Raw genomic sequence first — 23,083 nt, forward strand, 5'->3', positions numbered from 1 at the left:
TATGAGGGTTACTGTAGAACAGAACAGAGGTTGGCAGCGGTTTAAGGACCACGGATGCTTATCTAATACACTTCCTATATCCCCCCTGATGCTCCTGATACCGAGGACAATGGATATGCGTGAGCACTGGGGACTCCCTTTCAACCCGCACAGAAACAATACAACTGCATCCACTCTATTGGTCCTTTATGAGGTCAGAGTACTCCCTGATTAGAGATCAGTGGCCATGTGACCTAATAGTCATATTTCAGAGGAGAGATCATTAGTGAATGTTGTTGTTGTAGCTTTGACTATTTATTGGTATCATTAGTCTCGTCATGTACTGAGAGTAACTGAAATCTGTGACTAATTGTACCGTAATGAGAGTGTGTGTTAAATATCTAGGTCTGCTTGGTTTATGGATGGTTTATTGATGATGTGGTCAATGTGGAAGATAGTATTCCTTTGTACTTTGTTTCATAGACTTATACTGTATAATAAGCTTTGTTTACAGACATCTATCTTCTCAGCCTGTTTGTAAAATTCATGACAGAAGTTCATATTTGATCAGATGGTCAATATATATATATATATCCGACAGTCTTATTTGTCTAATGAACGATGACGTCCTTTCAAGACACAGTTCCCTTCACAGTCAATGTCTCAAACTCGGCTATTACAATGGACTGGGGCCTAAATGCTTTGTGATTGGTTGTTTAGACAGATAGTGCTGCTGTATGGGGGACAGAGGAGCAGGTGAGCACTCAGTCAACACACATTCGGCTCCCACAATGCTTTGTGCCGGTTCCAAAAGGATACGCTGGTGCTCAGAATGAGACTGAATGCTGGTGAACAACAATATAAATTAGAACAAAAAAAGAACATGGCACCTGACTTTATAAATACTGTATTATTTATACTGAACAAAAATATAAATGCAACATGCAACAATTTCAGTTGAGTTAAGGTTCAATTAAGGAAATCAGTTCATTTAAATAAATTCATTAGGCCCTAATCTATGGATTTCACATGACTGGGAATGCAGATATGCATCTGTTGGTCATCGATACTTTAAAAGAGAAGGTATGGGCGTGGATCAGAAAACCAGTCTGTATCTAGTTTGACCACCAATTGCCTCATGCAGCGCGACAATCTCCTTCGCATAGACTTGATCAGGTTGTTGATTGTGGCCTGTGGAATGTTGTCCCATTCCTCTTCAATGGCTGTGCGAAGTTGCTGGTTATTGGCGGGAACTGGAACACACTGTCATACACGTCAATCCAGAGCATCCCAAACATGTTCAAGGGGTGACATGTCTGGTTAGCATGCAGGCCATGGAAGAACTGGGACATTTGAATCTTCCAGGAATTGTGTACAGATCCTTGCGACATGGTGTCGTGCATTATCATGCTGAAACATGAGGTGATGGCGGTGGATAAATGGCACGACAATGGACCTCAGGATCTCGTCACGTTATGTCTGCGCTTTCAAATTGCCATCAATAAAAGGCAAGTGTGTTTGTTGTCTGTAGCTTATGCCTGCCCATACCATAACCCCACCGCCACCATGGGGCACTCTGTTTAGGTTGTTAACATCAGCACACCGCACGCCCACACAACGTCACACATGTGGTCTGTGGTCATGAGGCTGGTTGGAAGTACTGCAAAATTCTCTAAAATGACGGAGTCATTAACTCGTTTTTCAACCACTCTACAAAATTCTTATTAACAAACTATAGCTTTTTATTTATTTATTTAACCTTTATTTAACCAGGAAGGACTCATTGAGATGAAAATCTATTTTTCAAGAGCGCGCTGGCCAAGATAGGCAGCACCAAGTCATTACAAAAAAATTAGAGAGACAACATGAAAAACTACAAGTAATCCAATAAAAAAAACATTGAATTCACAAGAGTATAAAACAGCAAATTAAAAACATTGACAGGTCAGGGAATCAGCCTTAAAATCCTTCATCAGTGATTTAAAAACACCAATCGGGACAAGTTCTTCCAGTTTAAAAGTATTTTGTAAGGTGTTCCAAGACGATGGCATAGAGTACATAAAAGCCCTTTTACCAAATTCAGTTCGGACATTTGGAACAGTTAGCAGGATAAAGTCCAGCAAACGAAGAGAGTACCCACCACATTTCTGAACAATAAAAATGCCCAAATAAAAAGGTAGTAAACCCAAAATGGCTTTGTAAATAAAAGTATACCAGTGACTGAGCCTACGAGTGACTAGAGAAGCCTGGTATACAAAGTGCAGTGGGTGCATAAGGGTTTTGCAGTTTAAAATAAATCTCAAAGTGCCATGGTAAAGAGTGTCAATTGATCTCAAACACTGAGCGGAAGCATTCATATATAAAATAGTTTTGGTTAGGACATCTACTTTGTGCATGACACAAGTAATTTGTCCAACAATTGTTTACAGACAGATTATTTCACTTATTCCAGTGGGTCAGAGGTTTACATACACTAAATTGACTGTGCCTTTAAACAGCTGGGAAAAATCCAGTAAATGATGTAATGGCTTTAGAAGCTTTTGATAGGCTAATTGATATAATTTGAGTCAATTGGAGGTATACCTGTGGATGTATTTCAAGGCCTATCTTCAAACTCAGTGCCTCTTTGCTTGACATCATGGGAAAATCAAAAGAAATCAGCCAAGACCTCAGAAAAAATGGTAGACCTTCACAAGTCTGGTTCATCCTTGGGAGCAATTTCCAAACGCCTGAAGGTACCACAGTCATCTGTACAAACAATAGTACGCAAGTATAAACACCATGGGACCACGCAGCCGTCATACCACTCAGGAAGTCTGTCTCCTAGAGATGAACGTACTTTGGTGCGAAAAGTGCAAATGAATCCCTGAACAACAGCAAAGGACCTTGTGAAGATGCTGGAGGAAACAGGTACAAAAGTATCTATATCCACAGTAAAACGAGTCCTATATCGACATAACCTGAAAGGCCGTTCAGCAAGGAAGAAGCCACTGCTCCGAAACTGCCATAAAAAAGCCAGACTAAGGTTTACAACTGCACATGGTGTCAAGATTGTTTAGAGATGGATTGGACCAAGGTGCAGCGTGGTAGGCGTACATTTGACTTTTATTTAAATAACACCGAAAAAACAACAAAATACAAAAACGAATGTAAAGCTACATGCAGTGCAGAAAGCAACTACACACAAACAAGATCCCACAAACTAAAGGTTAAAAAAAGGCTGCCTAACTATGATCCCCAATCAGAGACAACGATAGACAGCTGACTCTGATTGGGAACCATACCCGGCCAACAAAGAAATAAAAAAACTAGAATGCCCACACAAATCACACCCTGATCTAACCAAATAGAGAAATTAAAAGGCTCTCTAAGGTCAGGGCGTGACACATGGGGACAAAGATCGTACTTTCTGGCTAAATGTCCTCTGGTCTGATGAAACAAAAATAGAACTGTTTGGCCATAATGACCATCGTTATGTTTGGAGGAAGAGGGGGAGGCTTGCAAGCTGAAGAACACCATCCCAACCGTGAAGCACGGGGGTGGCAGCATCATGTTGTGGGGGTGCTTTGCTGCAGGAGGGACTGGTGCACTTCACAAAATAGATGGCATTGTGAGGACGGAAAATTATGTGGATATATTGAAGCAACATCTCAAGACATCAGTCAGGAAGTTAAAGCTTTGTCGCAAATGGGTCTTCCAAATGGACAATGACCCCAAGCATCCTTCCAAAGTTGTGGCAAAATGGCTTAAGGACAACAAAGTCAAGGTATTGGAGTGGCCATCACAAAGTCCTGACCTCAAGCCTATAAAAAATTTGTGGGCAGAACTGAAAAAGCGTGTGCGAGCAAGGAGGCCTACAAACCTGACTCAGTTACACCAGCTCTGTCAGGAGGAATGGGCCAAAACTCACCCAACTTATTATGGGAAGCTTGTGGAAGGCTACCTGAAACGTTTGACCAAAGTCAAACCATTTAAAGGCAATGCTACCAAATACAAATTGAGTGTATGTAAACTTCTGACCCACTGGGAATGTGATGAAAGAAATAAAAGCTGAAATAAATAATTCTCTCTACTATTATTCTGACATGTTACATTCTTAAAATAAAGTGGTGATCCTAACTGACTTAAGACAGGGCATTTTTACTGGGATTAAATGTCAGGAATTGTAAAAAACTGAGTTTAAATGTATTTGGCTAAGGTGTATGTAAACTTCCGACTTCAACTGTATGTGCAGAATAGTAGCTTATTGATTTCTATCATAGACCTATCTCAGATAATGACTGTCTACTAAGTAAATCTTTATTATCATCTGTCTTTGGCAGTCTGCACACAATAGATCCACCTGTTTGCATGAAGCACAAACGTGTTTCGACTATTGGGCAATTGTTTGTTGGACAAAGTGAAAATCAGACGCCTTTGTTTCGCTCTTGGCAGAAACTTCAATGAATGTGTTTTGGGACCTGCCTTGGGAGGCGTATCACTACGCAATAGGTTAGGCCTATTTAACAAGTGCAGTGGGAGGCACGAGGCCAGGTTCACTATAGCTGGGAGGAGAGAGACACTGGGTACTCACCCACTCATTCGAATCACATAGCGGAGAGCTCACAACCACCACCTCTCCCTATCTTGGACAAAGCATAACAGGACATCCCTTCGCCCAGGAGAAGCGGTGCAATTTCATCGAAGAGCTCACGCTTAAAGCATTTTTTTTTCTCAATTACAAGTAAGACATTGTATTTTACATTCATTTTAGTTTCTAGGTAAACCAGTTGACAGGAGCATCTCCATAACAAGAGGTTGCGGGCCAAACAGCTGCACTCCTAACATTTCGGTTTCGTGGACAGCCGACAGTCAATTTTACGTTTCAGCTAATGGTGCATTGTTGCGTGTTGAGTTTTGGCTAAAACATTATCCTAATGTGACTACTTGCCTCTGATGTCCTCAAGTCGTTCTATCCATAGAAAGGGCCATCGGCTTTCGCAGCGTGGCGCGCGGATTAGTAGTGCCTGTTCATTAAACGTCGCCAGGTTACACACGGAGTCCCCTGGCATTTGATAAGGAAGGTGGTTTGTTTTCAGGGAAGATTTAAACATGGTTTACGGAATTGAATGTGTTCTCAGATAGGCTACAACAGCTTCACGTCAGATTATTTCAGTGCTCTCTCGCGCGTAATGGCAATGTACGGATATAAAGAACAACTCGGTTTTGTAACTCTACATAAGTGTGTGTTTCTCACTTATGTAAATTCATCCGTTCCCTATCATATACATATTTTCTTATATTTAAAGTGTATATTTTAAATATATGCATTGTGACGCATGGATAATGTAATACCATATAAAAGTGCAAATGCGCTAGAAAAGTGCAAATAAATGCGCTTGGGTACGAAGGTTACCCATATTCAAATATATAACCAAAACGAAAACGTTTATCTTCCTCGTCTCATATAGGGTTCTGGCAGCTATAGGGACGTTTGTGGGCCCTCCCTTGACCCCTCTCCATTGAGTCCTTTTCTTTTGCAAGACAAAAGCCTAAACCAACAGGAGAGAGCGCTTCCAGCAAGAGAGAGCTCCGATCTTTTATTGTCACACCTGCAGCATTCTCTGGTTTTGGATTAACACATGAAAACATTGCTCCCTATTTGTCCAGTATTGGAATGCATGCATCATCTGCCCTGCATACTGCTTGGCTAATGTGTAACCAGATAGGGAATCACCAGGGATCATAAAATACAGATGTAGGATCTGAATTGGATAACTATTTTGTTGCTGAAAATTTTCCTGCTCGGCAGGAAATGCAAATTTGTAGTGTAATTGAGGTCTAAAAAGGCTTCTAAAGTTTGTAATTTCCACATTGAAATTTCAGACGTGATTTTCCCTTACGAAAAATGTATCAACCCCTTCAAAAATGTATTATAATCCACATAATAATTCACATTTCCTGTTGCTGCAGGATTATTTTTCTGCTGTAGCAAAGTGGCTCCAATTATGATCCTACATCTATACCGCAGCCCTCGAGGTATAATATAATACATTTACATTTTAGTAATTTAGCAGATGCTCTTATCCAGAGCGACTTACAGTTAGTGCATTCATCTTAAACTAGGTGGGACAACCACATTCCCAGTCATAGAATACATTTTCCCTCAGTAAATCAGCACAATCAGAGCTAGTAAGGGGGAACATATAATGCTCATGTTCATACAGCCTCTCATGTTCTATGTTGCAACCAGCTCGGCCTTATTGGGTATTTGGAGTATGGTGAAACTATAGGTTTGTGATCTGAGTATTCCCCAGTTACTTGTAATGAGAGTTTGAGGGGCAGATAATGAGAGAGAGGGAGACGAGGAGAGAGAGAGACAGACAGAAAGGGGGAGAGGGACAGCTTATCAGTGCAGTGTTTTGCTGCTGTGCGTGTGTGCATGTGTGTTTCTTTGTGTGTGTGTGTTATCAGATGGGCTGAGTGTGAAGGGGATAATGGATCAGAGAGATGTGACGTGAGCTGGCACCTCAGGTGTTTCTGTTTACCATATAATAGAGGTGAATTACAGGGACACTTATGTATGAGGGCTTGAGTTAGACTACACCAACAGAAAATTAAAATTCTACTGTAGTAAAGGGCAAGTGGTCGTGTGCCAGAGGTGAAGGGGTGAAGGGCCAAATAAAAAGGAAAAGAGCAATCAATTGAATAGCTTCTTGATCACTGATAGAATCTGCTGAAACTAGAGGCAGTCATAACACACACACACCTATGGGCCACTGCTACAGACATGTGCAACAACACATTCAGCCACAGATAGGCCCTCCCTTCTCCACTGTCATGGTCTCCTGTGGAATCACAGACAGTTTGGCGTGGGCCATGCGGTCACACACTCACTGAGCTCACACGCACAGCTGCTTAAGCGGGTCACGTTTCAATGAACTTTAACCTGCTGTATTGCCCAGCGGTCGCCGACCTGTCTTTGACCGTGGCTGGACCGTTTCTAAAGTAGTTAAACCCCTTGGTAACCCCGCTCTGATGTCTCACAGTCTGTGGACATGCATGTCAATCATAAGGAACAGGAGGATTAAATCACTGATAGCTCATGTCTGACCTCTCACCTTTAACCCCTCACCTCTCACTCGTCATGTTGTGTCTGTCATGGGAAGAGAGACATCAAACTAGAGCGTAAAATGACCAATCAGACATACTGTACAGGGAGGTCAGAGGTTGTGTTGTGACCCTGGTATACATAAAACAGAGAGCAGTGTGTGTCCATATGTGTACATGATGTGCATGCATGAGTGTGTAGGATCCCTTTGCGTGTGTTTGCATACTGTATATGATTAGCCTCAGATGTTTTCAGATGATGTTGTGGTTATAACAAATCTGTCTTCTCTCTCCTTCCCTCACTTTATTTCTGGAGGAGCAGTGGCACACGAAAAAATGTTTTCTTGCATGCACATCAATGGAAAACATTATTTAAAGCGACATCAGGTTTACCCTTCCGACTGATGCTGGATCTCTGAACATTTTGGAATTACACAATGTTTGTGTCCCAGATCCTATTGCCTCACATTTAATCTGTTTTGGGACTAATGTAAACATACTGTAGCTGGTGCTGCTCTCTGACTGGATATAAAAACATACAGAGTTTTTAGTCATTCCTCAATCATCCCAAAACAACAGTCTTTATGAACTCATAAAGCAGTTTTTAAAGAGTTAACTACATTTAGATTATTTGGGATCAGGTTGCATATCATAAAATCTTTTTTTGTACATTTCATTTGGATGCTTATTGGATCTCATAACATACCATAGAATACAGTGCTCTCTGTAGAAGTAAATACCATATAATGCAGTGCTCTGTGTAGCACTTAATACCATAGAATGCAGTGCTCTGTGTAGAAGTCAATTGATTTTCTGATCTTACTCTGCCCCAGAAATAGACTGATTGGTTGAGGTCTCATCAATGAAAAGCCAAGGGAACTCAGGGCAGCACTCACCAAATATAATTCAAACATTTACTGTGACATGCTGTATGTATGTTGATGCCTGGTTCCAAACAGACAGATTCAGAGACATTCCAGCTAGCACATTTTGTTTCCTTTGAAGTTGTGGGAACGCACGTTTTTGGTTTCCCATTGGTTCTGGGAATGAGCCGTACGTTTCCTGACCGGTAAAACATAAAGTTTTTTGAACGGAAGAGAAAATATAGCCTTTTCTGGGAACATGCATTTAACGTTGCAGTGAGGTTCTGAGAACATTTTTCTATGGCTCCCTGAAGGTTTTCCTGGGAGGTTTTATTAACTTTCTTTTAACGGAAATTATAGGTTATTTGAAGGTTATTAAATAACATTCTCTAAATGTTGTGAACGTTTTGAATGAAATGTTAAGGTAATTTGGAGGTTTTTGAATAACTAACTTAACTCTCACTAAATATTTCAATCATACTGATAGCTTAGGTTAACTGTTTTGAACTCCAAGCACATATAGTACACATGGAAATTAATTTGCTTAGGCATTAATCATGCAAACAATTTATTTATTTATTGTGGAACGTCATCAGCGAGATTCAAACCTATGATCTCAAATAAAATTTTATTGGTCACATACACATATTTAGCAGATGTTATTGCCGGTGTAGCGAAATGCTTGTGTTCCTAACTAAAGCAGTGCAGTAGTATCTAACAATTCACAACAATACAGACAAATCTAAAAGTAAAATAATGAAATTAAGAAATATATAAATATTAGGATGAGCAATGTCGGAGTGGCATTGACTAAAATACAGTAGAATCAAATACAGTATACACATATGAAATGAGTAAAGCAGTATGTAAACATTATTAAGATGATTCATGTTCCATTATTAAAGTGACCAGTGATTACATCTTCTGTTATATATATATATGTTTTTAAATAATATTCTTTGAATGTTACTAATGCTTTCTTGTGGCTTTTTTGGAAAGTTTTCTTAATATTCTGAGAACATGACTTGACCGTCAGGAAACCTGCGGAAAACCTTTTGTTGAAGTGCTGAAATTCCCTCAGAAGAACGTTGTTTCTTAATGTTCTCTGAATGTTCTGAGAACTTGACTTTAATTTGAACCATGAGGAAACCTGTAGAAAACATTCCCACAGAAGAACGTTGTTTCTTAATGTTCTCTGAATGTTCTGAGAACTTGACTTTAATTTGAACCATGAGGAAACCTGTAGAAAACATTCCCTCAGAAGAACGTTGTTTCTTGATGTTCTCTGAATGTTCTGAGAACTTGACTTTAATTTGAACCATGAGGAAACCTGTAGAAAACATTCCCACAGAGAATGTTGTTTTTTGTCGTTATTGGAACCATTTGAGAGCATTCCTTTAAATAGAACCACGAGGAAGCCTGTAGGAAACGTTATGCTGAAGTACGGAAATTCCAACCTAAGAAACACATAGTTCTCAGAATGTTATGTACTCCCTGGGTATCAATCCTGCACCGTTCCCAGAATGTTGTGGGAAGGTCGTATGCAAAAAAATTATAGGACAACCTCTAAGAAACATACGGTTCCCAGAACGTTATGTGCTAACTGGGTTGTACAGTGCCTTCAGAAAGTATTCACACCCCAATTTACACAACATTTTGGAGTGTTACAACTTTAATTTGAAATGGATTAAATTAAGATTTCGTGGCACAGGCCTACACACAATACCCCATAATATCACAATTATTTTTGACAAATTAATAAAAAATGAAAAGCCTTAATGTCTTGAGTCAATAAGTATTCAATACCTATGTTGTGGCAAGCCTAATTAAGTTCAGGAGTAAAACATTAGCTTTAACAAGTCACATAATAAGTTGCATGGACTCACTCTGTTTTTCATAATAGTATTGCACACGATTTTTGAATGACTGTCTACCTCTGCTCTGTATCCCACACATACAATTATCTGTAAGGTCCCTCAATCGAGGAGTTTATTTCAAGCACAGATTCAACCACAAAGACCAGGGAGGTTTTCCAATGCCTCGCAAAGAAGGACACCTATGGGTAAAAAAACATAAAGTAGACATTGAATATCACTTTGAACATGGTGAAGTTATTAATTACACTTTGGATGGTGTATCAATACTTCCAGTCACTACAAAGATACAGGTGTCCTTCCTAACTCAGTTGCGGGAGAGGAAGGAAACCACTCAGGGATTTCACCATGAGGTCAATGGTGACTTTTTAAAACAGTTAGAGTCTAATGGCTGTGATAGGTGAAAACTAAAAATGGATCAACAACATTGTAGTTACTCAAGAATACTAACCTAAATAACAGAATGGAAACATTTTTGTTGTTTGCAAGAATGCACTATAGTAAAACTGCAAAACACATGGCAAATAAATGTACCTTATGTCCTGATAACAAAGTGTTATGTTTGGGGCAAATCCAACACAACACATCACTGAGTATCACTTTTCATATTTTCAAGCATGCTGGTGTCTGCATCACGTTATGGGTATTCTTGTCATCGGCAAAGACAAGGTTTCTTTTGGGGCGGACGGGATAAAAAGAAACGGAATAGAGCTAAGCACAGGCAAGATCCGAGAGGAAAACCTTGTTCAGTCGGCTTTTCAACAGAGACACAGACAAATTCACCTTTCAGCAGGACAATAACCTGAAACACAAGGAAAAATATACTGTATACTGGAGTGCTTACCAAGACGTCATTGAATGTTCCTGAGTGGCCTAGTTACAGTTTTGTCTTAAATCGGCTTGCAAATCTATGGTAAGACTTGAAAATGGCTGTCTAGCAATACTCAACAGCCAACTTGACAGAGCTTGAAGAATTTTTTAAAGAATATTGTGCAAATATTCTACAATCCAGGTGTTCTAAGCTCTTAGAGACTTACAGAAAGACTCACAGCTGTAATAGCTGCCAAAGGTGATTCTAACATGTATTGCCTCTGGGGTGTGAATACTTACAGTACGAGTAAAACATTTTTAGCATGGCTACTACAGCATTCTGCAACGATACGCCATCCCATTTAATTGGCGCTTAGTGGGACTATCATTTGATTTTCAACAGGTCAATGACCCAACACACCTCCAGGATGTGTAAGGGCTATTTGACCAAGAAGGAGAGTGATGTAGTGCTGCATCAGATGACCTAGCCTCCACAATCACTCAAACTCAACTCAATTGAGATGGTTTGGGATGAGTTGGACTGCAGAGTGAAGGAAAAGCAGTCAAAAGGTGCTCAGCATATGTGGGAACTCCTTCAAGACTGTTGGAAAAGCATTCCAGGTGAATCTGGTTGAGAGAATGCCAAGAGTGTGCAAAGCTGTCATCGGTGCAAAGGGTGGCTACTTTGAAGAATTTCAAATATAAAATATATTTTGATTTGTTTAACACTTCTTTGGTTACTACATGATTCCATATGTGTTATTTCATAGTTTTGATGTCTTCACTATTATTCTACAATGTAGAAAATAAACTTAAATGAGTAGGTGTGTCAACTTTGGACTGGTCTCTATGTAAATGAGATATTTCTGTATTTTATTTTCAATGCATTTGCAAATATTTCTAAAAACATGTTTTTGCTGTTTCATTTTGGGGTTTTGTGTGTGTGTGTGTGTGTGTGTGTGTGTGTGTGTGTGTGTGTGTGTGTGTGTGTGTGTGTGTGTGTGTGTGTGTGTGTGTGTGTGTGTGTGTGTGTGTGTGTGTGTGTGTGTGTGTGTGTGTGTGTGTGTGGATGGGTGAAAACAAATTAATCTATTTAATCCATTTTGAATTCAGGCTGTAAAACAACAAAATGTGGAACAATTCAAGGGGTATGAATACTTTCTGAAGGCACTTTATGTTGATGTTTAGTTCCAAACTGACAAAGTGATATCAGGAATGATGGGCTGCTGCCTTCTTGTCTCTACAGATCCCAGGTCCGTGAGGTGTGTGCGATCATTCCCAGCAGAAGGATGAGCAGCTTTGATTTGGTTGAGCTGCTGGACACTTGGGAGGACCTGAACCTCACGGGCCTCCTGGAGAATGGGACGCGTGTGGAGATGGTCGGGTGTCCAACAGCGTTTGACCGCAGCGCCCTGCTCCACTCCATGTGCATCCTTTACATCTTCATTTTCGTGGTCGGTTTGGCCGCCAACGGCCTCGTCCTCTGGGTCAATGTCCGCTCCCAGCGCACCACCTCCAGCTCCTCCCCTCGCCATGAGACCCACCTCTACATCGCTCACCTGGCGGCGGCTGACCTGTGCGTGTGCGTCACGCTGCCTGTGTGGGTGAGTTCCCTGGCGCAGCATGGCCACTGGCCCTTCGGCGAGGTGGCGTGTAAGCTCACCCACCTGCTCTTCTCTGTTAACCTCTTCAGCTCCATCTTCTTCCTGGCCTGTATGAGTGTCGACCGCTACCTGAGTGTAACACGGCCCGCCGACAGTGAGGATGGGGGCCGACGCCGGAAGCTGATTCGCCGCAGCGTGTGCGTAGGGGTGTGGCTCCTGGCTCTGGTGGCCTCCCTGCCCGATACCTACTTCCTGCAGGCGGTGAGGTCATCACACGGGGAGGTAGTGCTGTGCCGGCCGGTGTACCCAGAGGAACACTCCAGGGAGTGGATGGTGGGAGTTCAGCTGAGCTTCATCCTGCTTGGTTTCGTCCTACCCTTCCCTGTCATCGCTCTGGCCTATGCCCTCCTGGCCCAAGCCCTCTCCTCCACCTCCTGTTCCTCCTCGGCGATGGAGCAGGAGCGTCGTGTGAGCCGCAGGGTGATCCTGGCCTATACCGTGGTATTCCTGGGCTGTTGGGGGCCCTACCACGGAGTGCTCCTGGCCGATGCCCTCTCTCTGCTGGGCCTGGTTCCTCTGAGCTGTGGGCTGGAGAACGCCCTCTACGTGGCGCTGCACCTCACCCAGTGTCTGTCCCTGCTCCACTGCTGCTTCAACCCCATCCTCTACAACTTCCTCAACAGGAACTACCGCTATGACCTGATGAAGGCCTTTATCTTTAAGTACTCCACACGTACAGGCCTGACCAGGCTCATAGAGCAGCCCCACATTTCTGAGACAGAGTACTCTGCCGTCGCCGTGGAGAACCCACCACAGATCTGAGACTGAACTCTAGAGCACACCCTGGAACTTCAGAACACACCACATAACTCTAGAACATAGTCTGTCCACCTGATCCAAAATTATTGAAATGACCTAAAATGCAGTAACCCATGATAACCTATATAGGCTAAATTTGGGCCATCACAAAGAACAAAATTAAATATGTGTCTTAACAACTAGAGCATAACAAATAACCTTTCCCAAAGCCTAGGCTGTACACAAACTTCATCACTGCCACAAGTTTGTGTGCCCTCATCTGAAGCAAACCAAACATGATTTATAATCCAACATTCCCCTCACAGAAACTACCTGTGTATTTGTCCTGCTACCATACGTTCCTAATAAGGATGGTGTGAGGGACTGCAGTTGCAGGCCATTATCAACTCAAACTAATGATGTCTGGAGAAAAGCACTTATATTGAGTGGAAGAGTAGATTCTCTGTCTGACAAACAGACTGTTTTAAAGTGCTTCTGAAGTAGTGCCAGTGTAGTCATGGCGACACAGACAAACTCTCTCTCAATCTCTCTCTCCACTTCAAGACATACCAATCCCAGTTTGTCTGTCTGAAGAGTCCTATATAACTGCTAGAGGTGTGTGTATGTGCGTGAGTGCGTGTGTGTGTGCTTGTGTGACACCTCAAATCCACTTTGTAAATAGTTAGAAGGGCATTGAAATACATATATTATAATTGTTAGATTGTTATTATTCAACTTTCTATATACTGTATTTTTGTACATATTATACAATACTTTCAAATTTGGCATTGTTTATGTACAGATGTAGGATCTTAATCACCACATATTAATTTACATAGAGTTACTGAAAACCACTAACACGTGGTTATATGAGACCCCCGCCTCGATTCTTATGTAACAACATTAAATTTTTTTTTTTTTTTACATTGGATAAAATGGTGTATCATACACTGCAGTTGAAAAAAAATGGGCAAGTAATTCTGCTTTGAAAGTTGATAAACTTGTAACCCCACTTTTGAGAAAATGGCCCTTGAATGCTTTGGTACACCTATTGGAGAGCTCTTCTTTGTCTACTCATATTCAGAATCGTTCACACCCTCTTAAGCAGTAAACAACCAAAGACGTCAAGACTAAAAGTGGTTTAAGTAGTAGCCTAAAAGAAGGAAAAACTCCAGGTAAAAATACACTTGATCTAGTCCTTGGCCTATATCCTAACCTAACTTTGAAAGTGTCCAGATAATTATATTTTATAATTATAAGAGATTACCCAGACATTTGTCTAAATTGAAGGGTCATGTGAAATAAATGCTATAACCACCCCCCAGACACGCCTAACTAAGTGGATGGGTCACTACTGTTTGTTCATCAAATACAATAGTTGTCCGAAATCACCCCCAGACACACCTGGCTAACTTGATCGGTCATGATATAATTCTCTTGCGAAGTGAGAATGCTAGCTAATTAGCTAAACAATACACCATAATCCCACCCATAGCTATAGTACAAACGGATTGTCATAGATGAAATGAATGAATGAACGCTTCACGGCAGCGTGTCTTTTCCGTTTGGTTTGTAGTTAACTACAGCTTATTTTGCCCGTTGTTGTGTCAAGTCACTCCAGTTCACACTGACCGTGTGCAGAAAGTAGTCCATCACAACTTTTTTCCACAGATCTTAGTCGATAGCCCCTGATAAATTTGGAGCAGCAATGTTGTTGAGAGCAGTAGCAACACTTTTATGCTATAGACAGAAGCATGCTACATGGCAGACCAATCCCAACTAATTTCTCTGCATGTCTAGTCCATCCATTATCTCAGCCAATCATCGCTAGCGGGAAGGTTCCTGCCTTCTTCCGTGGCTAAAACAACTAGGCTCATAATTTAACCATTTTATTTGTATTTACAGAACGCATACACATTTGTTACACACATGAAAGTTCACACAAAAAACGCATTTTGATAAAAATAAAAATTAAAATGCCTCTTATGTGAAGTAGTGATGTATGACATATGCCTAGCTTCTTGAAATGGGTCATATACTGTATACAGTATTGCACTCTACATGTCCAGCTAATAGCCTAACCACCGACCAAGCACTATGGACTAAACATTCAAATCCTGTTTCTGCGGGATAATTTTGCGATGACAAACGGGTCAATTTAAGATCCTACATCTGTAGTTTTGTAAATCGTAATTCATATGTTGTTGATTCAGAAGTTCACATCACTAATTTCTATGTGTTCATGAAGCTGCCTCATTGTAAATGAAAGTCACTGACTCTGTGACACGAGTCTATTATAGTGAAAACAGTGTGACTCACACAAAGTTCCATACCAAATGATGATGGATAAAAACATTGAGTTATACAATGCTATGTCTGTCTGTCTGTGGTAACAAACATATTTTGTTTGATCCATTGCCATGGAGTTATAGTGTCATCTGATTGGATACATATGTATCCTGTTACATTGTGAGAATTCCAATCCTAGCAGTCATTTTTGAAAGAGAAAGCAAAGGACTATTGATGTTTTGTGTTTACTGTATGTTATGGATTTTGTTACTTACCAAAAATGAATCTCGTGTCTGAAGTTATTTTGCTTTGTGTTATTACTTTAATCAGAGCCTTTTAATTAAAGTAACAAGAGGTGAAACGTAACCTGGGTTTACTGCACCACTGAACACCTTTTAGTATGGCAGCTCTGACTGGAGTGCATTAGCATGAACACATTCAACCAGACACATTTTCAACTGTAAACTTTATGTGGCCAATAAATGGACTAAGTCATTTATAACGTTTAATTAGATCCTGTATCCTAGCCGTAACCGTTCAGTTATGAAGCACGGCTGCAACATACACAGTGCTTTTACAATGCTTATCATGACACGTAGGACACATGTCTTACAATTAAAGTCCCAATGCAGAACAATGCATGTTTTATTCAGACATGAAATGAGAAAGAATTCAGGAATAGAGATGTAGACCCAGTTGATTGGCAGACAAACCAGGTTAATATATCCAGATATGTGCTCACTCAGTCAGGGGGACAGGCAGACACATACACATATATAAACACGGGCTTCACACAGTGTTTAACATGGGGGTTCTCTGCACCTCATGAAATGTCATAGTCTTTCTTACCAGACTGAGCAATGGGGAAATTATGATGACAGTCATAGCATTTACTCTGGCTCTAGAGTCTAGATGGAGTGATACCTCTATGGTTTAAATAGTACATCAGCATTAGTGCAGAACAGACAAGAGTCTCCATGTGGTTCTACAGCATGTGTTCAGACTTTCATTTGTTTCTCTCAGAGTGGTTCTGATACACACTGATTGGCCTGAACTGCAGTAACACACAGTAACACACAGTAACACACACACTCCTGCTGCTTCATGACTCTGACTGAAGAGCATGTGTTTTCCTTGGCTCGCACTGTAGTGTGAAGTGTTTTCGCTTCCCTTTACGATTTGCTTCCCTTTTATGATTCACTTTAGATTTTCTAACGTGTGCAGTATGATGTGTATGGTGCTTACAAAGGACGAGTCAAGCAGTATTATTCCAGACCCTGCTATTCAGCCATCCAAACTATCTGTCAAGTGTCTTGTCAGAGCCGTTTACTTTAGAGACTTTCTTATTAGCAGGCCTCTGTTCTCACTATTATGAAAGCCCACTTTAAATCTTGGTGAAATACTCCTCTGTTCACAAGGCTCGCCAACAGATCGGAAGGATATGCAGCACAGTCACTGTAAATAAAGCACAGCACAGAGGCTGAGTACAGTAGAAGTGCAGCATATGGTTTGTATATGTTGAAATCATCTGTTGTTTGACTTGATGCAAGCCATTCTCTGTGAGTTGTATGATTTACAGTACAGCCCATTGTGGGTTATCACTAGGTTTTGATTTAATATGGACAGATAACGGCCCAGATAAGATATTGATGGAGGGCGGGTTGCTTTATATTGCTATGGAGCTATAGATCTCATGGTCCATGCCCTGCTCATGCCCTGCATACTATAGAGAGACCATTAACACTGGAAAGGATGAAAGGGGGAGGATGAGGAGAGGTACAGGGTAATTTAGCAGGAATTTAGGGAGGGAAATATGAGCTTACTCATACAGTACACGTGTACACACACATACACACTAATGTGCATGCACACACGCACACATGTGCACACACAGCACTATAGGTCTACATTACTTCTGGCTGAGATGCAAGCGCTTACTTTAGACTAGATTTAATTCTCAATCAAGCCCATATTTGCTTCAGTGGGCCTGGGATCAATTCCATATGAGAATGTATGGCTGTGGAAGGTCTTGAATTATTAATGAAGTTGAAGAGTACAGCTGTGCGTGCTCCTAGGGGAGTTTCTGGAGTGAATTTGAGGAGAAGTCAGAGCAGAGAGACTATTTTGATGGAGGATAGGGATAGTTTATCACCCCAGGACACCTCACTCATCTAGGAGAGAAGAGTAGGACCAGTCATACTGGCAGGCAGATGTTAGACAGATGTTCTGCAGCGAGAGACAGGGAAATGAGAGGTGAGAGGTCATCAAATCATGAGTTGGATCAAACATCAGTAATCATACATACTCATTTACACAGAGTAATCATGCATATTCATTTACACAGCCACGCCTTATTTAACCACCTGAACAGGCTTGGTAACATTTTATTTATAGTGCCTAAATGTTTTTGACTGATTATACTTGGAGGTGGAGGCCTGCAATACTTTTATTGTGATGACCTTGTCCACACCTTTAGACGTTGGGATTACTGAGAGTAAATATGTGTCTGACTTCCTACTTTGTATGTCAGCATGATTCTCTCATAACTTTGTATCCAAAGAAGCAACTGCCCTTCAATGTTATTTTAGGTTATTTGTATGAAACATAAGCAGAACATGGTTGCACAGTTGCTGGTTCAAATCCTGCTCTGACTGCTTCACCTCAATCACTATATTGGTGGCAATGGTGGGATCAGAACAGTCTCTGAAGTCCACCTTAAAGGGCAATTCTGCCACTCTTCAACCTCATTTTCATCATCTCCAGCACGAAACCAGTGTCTACATATGTGAAAACAGAGTGTTTTTATGGTCTGTGGTTAAAAAGATAAGAAGAAAGGTCCTAAAAAATGTTTCTCTGTGGCATCACTGTTTTAAAATGATTTATCATTTGATGATGTCATTGCGTAGAACTTTTTTACTACAAAACTTAGAAATGTGCATACAGTATGTTGACATGTATTGTGCTGGAGATAATGAAAATGAGGTTTAAAAGTGGTGGAATTGCCCTTTAACTGAACAATGCTTCTTTATCACTTTCGCTGTAACCCACCACCTGTGCGCCCTACCCAGTGCTTAGCCCTCTCATTGATATTGCCACATGGCTCATGTCTATGTAAATAACGAGCTTAACCAGATCAAAGGCGATGGTATGGACAGGACACATGGTCTTGAAAGCTGGGGCTTGTAATGTTGATTTATATTGCTCATACGTGCCGGGGCTATGGATCCGGTATTTAGACATCGCTTAATTCACCCAACACCCCGTCCACTAAAAAACTCCACACACTCCACCCCACCCGCCCGCACACTGTCAGAGCAGCATGCTATTGTCATCCTTAACGACAGAACTTCAGAAAAGCGCCTGCGAAGAGACGGCAGCTGTTTAAACCTTTAAGAAGACATGAACAAGAGCAAAACCATTTCCTCTGTGTTATCCTAAGCTCAACGTGTTTCTTCATTAAGCGTTTCTCGAAGTGTAAGAAGACGAAGGGATAAATTAACCACACTATATGGAAAAACATGTGTGACATTTCCACAATCATGTGTTTTTGGAACACATCACGTGATGATATTTCACAAGTGGATTTTTGCATGATCACATAACCTTTCGCATGTGGATTCAAATTATCACATTTCCCCAGGTGATGCCCCACATACTGAAATGAGTCATTGTGATACACACAGCATGTTTAGCATACCGTGTTTTCAGCTTACATAATCAAATAGACTTTGACTACATTGTGTATGTATGTTTATATATACAGTAATTAGAAAAACAATCCTATTTATCATAATGATACAATTATTTTTCCCCAGGCGGTCTCCTGTCCTTGTACTAACCAGGCTGGACTGTGAAAAGGTATATATGGCCACAATAGTATTTTATTTATTAGGTCCCTTGGCTCATCTCTGCAACTCAATGCATTCAGGAGAGTCCGAAGCTCAAGTCATGTTTCCTCCAAAACATGACATGCCTGGCCACCTACTTGTCACTTAACCTTCCCTTCGGCCAATTGTGCAGCATTCTATGGGGCTCTTGGTCACAGCTGGTTATGACACAGCCTGGTATCAAACCCGAGGCTGTAGTGTCACCTCAGCAGTGCAGTGCATTTGACCGATACGCCACCCAGGACCCTCTTATCAGAGTTATTCAGGAGTAACATTCAAACAAAATAATACTCACCAACATTAGACAACTATACAGAAAACCCTGAAATTGAGAATAGTCAGAATAACTGAAAACTAAAATAGCAGTGCAGATGGCACTCCTTTGCTAAGTGCAGAGATGTATTATAAGTAATGAATGTGTAGGGGAAGGTTGCAGACTTTGTGGCACAGCAGAAAGAGCAGCATATCTCAAATCTAGAGGTTGAGAGTTCAAATTCCAGATGGGGTTACATTTTAGCTGAACAGCATACAATTGACTTTAAATTCCCCATACTAGGTTATTACTTTTCTTATAATGGTTTGGGTTGGTTTGACATTATTGGGACGGCAGGGTAGCCTAGTGGTTAGAGCGTTGGACTAGTAACCGGAAGGTTGCAAGTTCAAACCCCCGAGCTGACAAGGTTGCCGCCCCATCTGTCGTTCTGCCCCTTCTGCCCACTGTTCCTAGGCCGTCATTGAAAATAAGAATTTGTTCTTAACTGACTTGCCTAGTTAAATAAATAATAATAATGTGATAACGTGACAACATGTAAAGCAATGTGACAACATTTGACATTTGAACATTTTAGTCATTTAACAGATGCTCTTTTCCAGAGTGACACATTAGGTACACACATTACTACATATGTGACAACATGTGAGCACATGTGAAGTGTTCCAAAAACACAAGTCGACATTTTACATGTTGTCACATTTATTTCACATGAATTTGACATGAGATCATGTGTGTAGTTTTATGTTATCACATTTTGCTTCACATGTTGTCACACGTTATCACATTAACGTCACACTAGATCACGTGTGTTCACATGAAATTCATGTATTGTTTTCCATATGGGCCAAAGAAGACACATATGATACTCTTCTATCACATTATCAAGGTATTTGGGTTTGACTGTTGCTTTTTCACTCATCTAACTTACTCATCCTTATCTTTCTTTTATATGTTTTATTTTGGATAAAAAGAGAATGGGGAAAAAGTCATTCTATCATCACAGTAAAGGGGATGAATGGAGACCATATACATGAGAAGCCAGCTAAACTCGTGGTCCATATAACACTTGTCCCCTCACACCATAGTAGGCCTATATGGGATTCCATATGAGCACAGTTTGGGATTTTTGGAGAGAAAAAAATTCAACAAACTTCATACAGTAAGATTGCCCCTTAATGTAGCTTGTACAGTATAATTAATGGCCTATCTGGTGTGCTGATAGTCTTAGTGTGTTATTAATGATACCCTAGTTGGACAAATAGAACAGAACAGTGTGAAAATAACAGTGATGTTTATAACCTCAGACTCATAACTCTTGAGTGACATATGAGGTGAAAAACAACATATGTTATGGGCTCCTCTGGAGTCACGAAGAAACACAAAGAGACATTTGGCTTTCGTTCACACATCTCCAGTATAGTCACTTCCCTGACAATATTTAAGCAGAAAAATGTCCCCCTCTGTTGCTGTGTTCCTGTCTGGGGCAGGGTTTGCTTTTTCCCAGTAAAAAAACATCTGTTTACTGAAACACAGACAGAAAGAAAGACAGGCCAAACAATGCAGTGTGCAGACTAACAGACTAGCAGACTAACAGACTAACAGACTAGCAGACTAACAGACTTGCAGACTAACAGACTAACAGACTAGCAGACTAACAGACTAACAGACTAACAGACTAACAGACTAACATACTAACAGACTAGCAGACTAACAGACTAACAGACTAACAGACTAGCAGACTAACAGACTAGCAGACTAACAGACTAGCAGACTAACAGACTAACAGACTAACAGACTAGCAGACTAGCAGACTAACAGACTAACAGACTAGCAAGCTGTTACATTGACCAGAATTATTCCTAATAAGGTTTAACAGCTTTATAAAACACTCTTTGTCTCACATGCCTTTATTTCTATGTACAGGAGGACAAACCGACTTGGTTTTCCTGAAAACAGTCTGAAAACCAGCCTGTCCAGTTACACAGTTACTCACACCCTCAGGCACACTCACACTGCCACCATGGTCAATGAAACCAGCACAGTTAAGACTGACTCTTGCAGAGATAATCTGATTACTGTTGGCGATTGCATATTCCCGTGTAGATGTTTGGAGACACATTCAGAGAATTTGCACAATTTACACATTTAGGCCAACAATTTGCATAGTGGGTTTCAGAGGGCTGAGATACATAGATATAAATGCCAGTACACACTATGGAATAAAGGAATGCACTGCCAATGCCAAAAACCTCATTCATGTTATTGGCTTTTTGCCTGGGATTTATTACATATGATTAAACCAGTAGAAACATAATGTTAAAAAAATGCCTGCCAAATCTGTCCACTCCCGAGACGGTCAGGAAAACGATCATATTATTGACCTTATAATATGAGAACAAAAATGACAGCCTAAACTATAGCGGGAAGTTCTGACATCTCCAAGAGAGATGGGCAGGCCTCCAATGCACTGTACTGCATGTGTCATATAGCTTCAGTTACTGATTGCAACAAATTCCTCTCTCTCTCCCCATCAGGCACTCACACGCACTGTCACTCACACTGTTACACAGTCTCTCAACAAGCTTCCTCACAGATAGCATGTGTAGAGTGTTTATGTTCCTCTGTCCTGGAAAGAGAAAAGATGTGGATTAGTCCTCTTCATGTAATAGGCCAGACAAAGGTCTGCTGTCTCATATAACACACTATAGGACAGTGGAAACACACACACACATATGCACAGGCACACACGCACGCACACACATATCCTCTCCCTATCTGTCCGTCACCCACTCTCTCCTCCCCCTCTCACCTTTTCTGTTCTCTCTCTGTCCTCTCTCTCTATCCTCTCTCTCACTCTGTCTCTCTGGACAGCAGGACAGAGACAGGGCCTGATATCACTGTGAGTATCAGTTTACAGGGAGTTTCTCTCTCTCTCTCTGTCTCACTCACACACACCCCCACACACACACTTCTCACCCTGGGGTTTGGACAACATTCAGTGAATGGAACACAACATTCAATGGAATAGAGAATAGCCATAAAAACTAGGAAGATTAATCCCTGGTTCCCTGGTCCTGTTCCAGCCTCCATAGAGACATGCTGTACCCCTCCCCATTACCGATAGTTCCCTCAGATTCCCCCCTCCAGATCTTTTGACTATCATCTGAGCGTCCCTCTGTGCTCATGTTGTTGTTGAAGGTCCACACTTGCTGAGGGCGGCTCTGTGTTACATCCTGTGCACCCCACTGTGATATGATTGCGAACACGTATAAACACACACACTCTCATGCACTCACCCTCACAGAGAATAAACTGAACTGCAGATTAACTTTCTTCAGGTTTAATGGAGGATCCAAACCTGAATACCGAAAGTGAAACTCAAGTTATGCCCACTGTGGTCAGTGTCCATTTTCAAAGGCATCGGATGACTACCCTTTCCTGACTGACCCTGCTTTTCATTCAGTCCTTCTGGCTCCCCCCTGGAGTGTGGTTTCTCTCAGTTTCCCCCTGTGCTCATAATAAAAGGGACTATTTCCTCGACACTGTTGCTCTGGGCTTAATATCTGAGGACATAAAAGAGTGACAAATTAGTTTGCAAAAAGCTCCATAGAAATAA

At 41.1% G+C, this 23,083-nt stretch overlaps 1 protein-coding gene across 2 annotated transcripts; it reads left to right on the forward strand.

Moving 5' to 3' along the window:
• Positions 1-4,508: 4,508 nt before the first annotated feature.
• LOC139380655 (atypical chemokine receptor 3-like) lies at positions 4,509-15,669 on the forward strand. 2 transcript variants are annotated; one of them, XM_071123555.1, is made up of 3 exons: positions 4,511-4,702; positions 11,862-12,219; positions 12,309-15,608. In XM_071123555.1, the coding sequence occupies exons 2-3, from the start codon at positions 11,975-11,977 to the stop codon at positions 13,039-13,041; spliced, it is 978 nt and encodes a 325-aa protein (XP_070979656.1). In that variant the 5' UTR covers positions 4,511-4,702; positions 11,862-11,974; the 3' UTR covers positions 13,042-15,608. The 2 variants fall into 2 exon arrangements, with proteins under 2 accessions (XP_070979655.1, XP_070979656.1); XM_071123554.1 differs by having other exon boundaries at positions 4,509-4,702; positions 11,862-15,669.
• Positions 15,670-23,083: the final 7,414 nt, after the last annotated feature.

The sequence above is a fragment of the Oncorhynchus clarkii genome, chromosome 22, assembly GCF_045791955.1.
Source record: "Oncorhynchus clarkii lewisi isolate Uvic-CL-2024 chromosome 22, UVic_Ocla_1.0, whole genome shotgun sequence".
Lineage (NCBI taxonomy): Eukaryota > Metazoa > Chordata > Actinopteri > Salmoniformes > Salmonidae > Oncorhynchus > Oncorhynchus clarkii.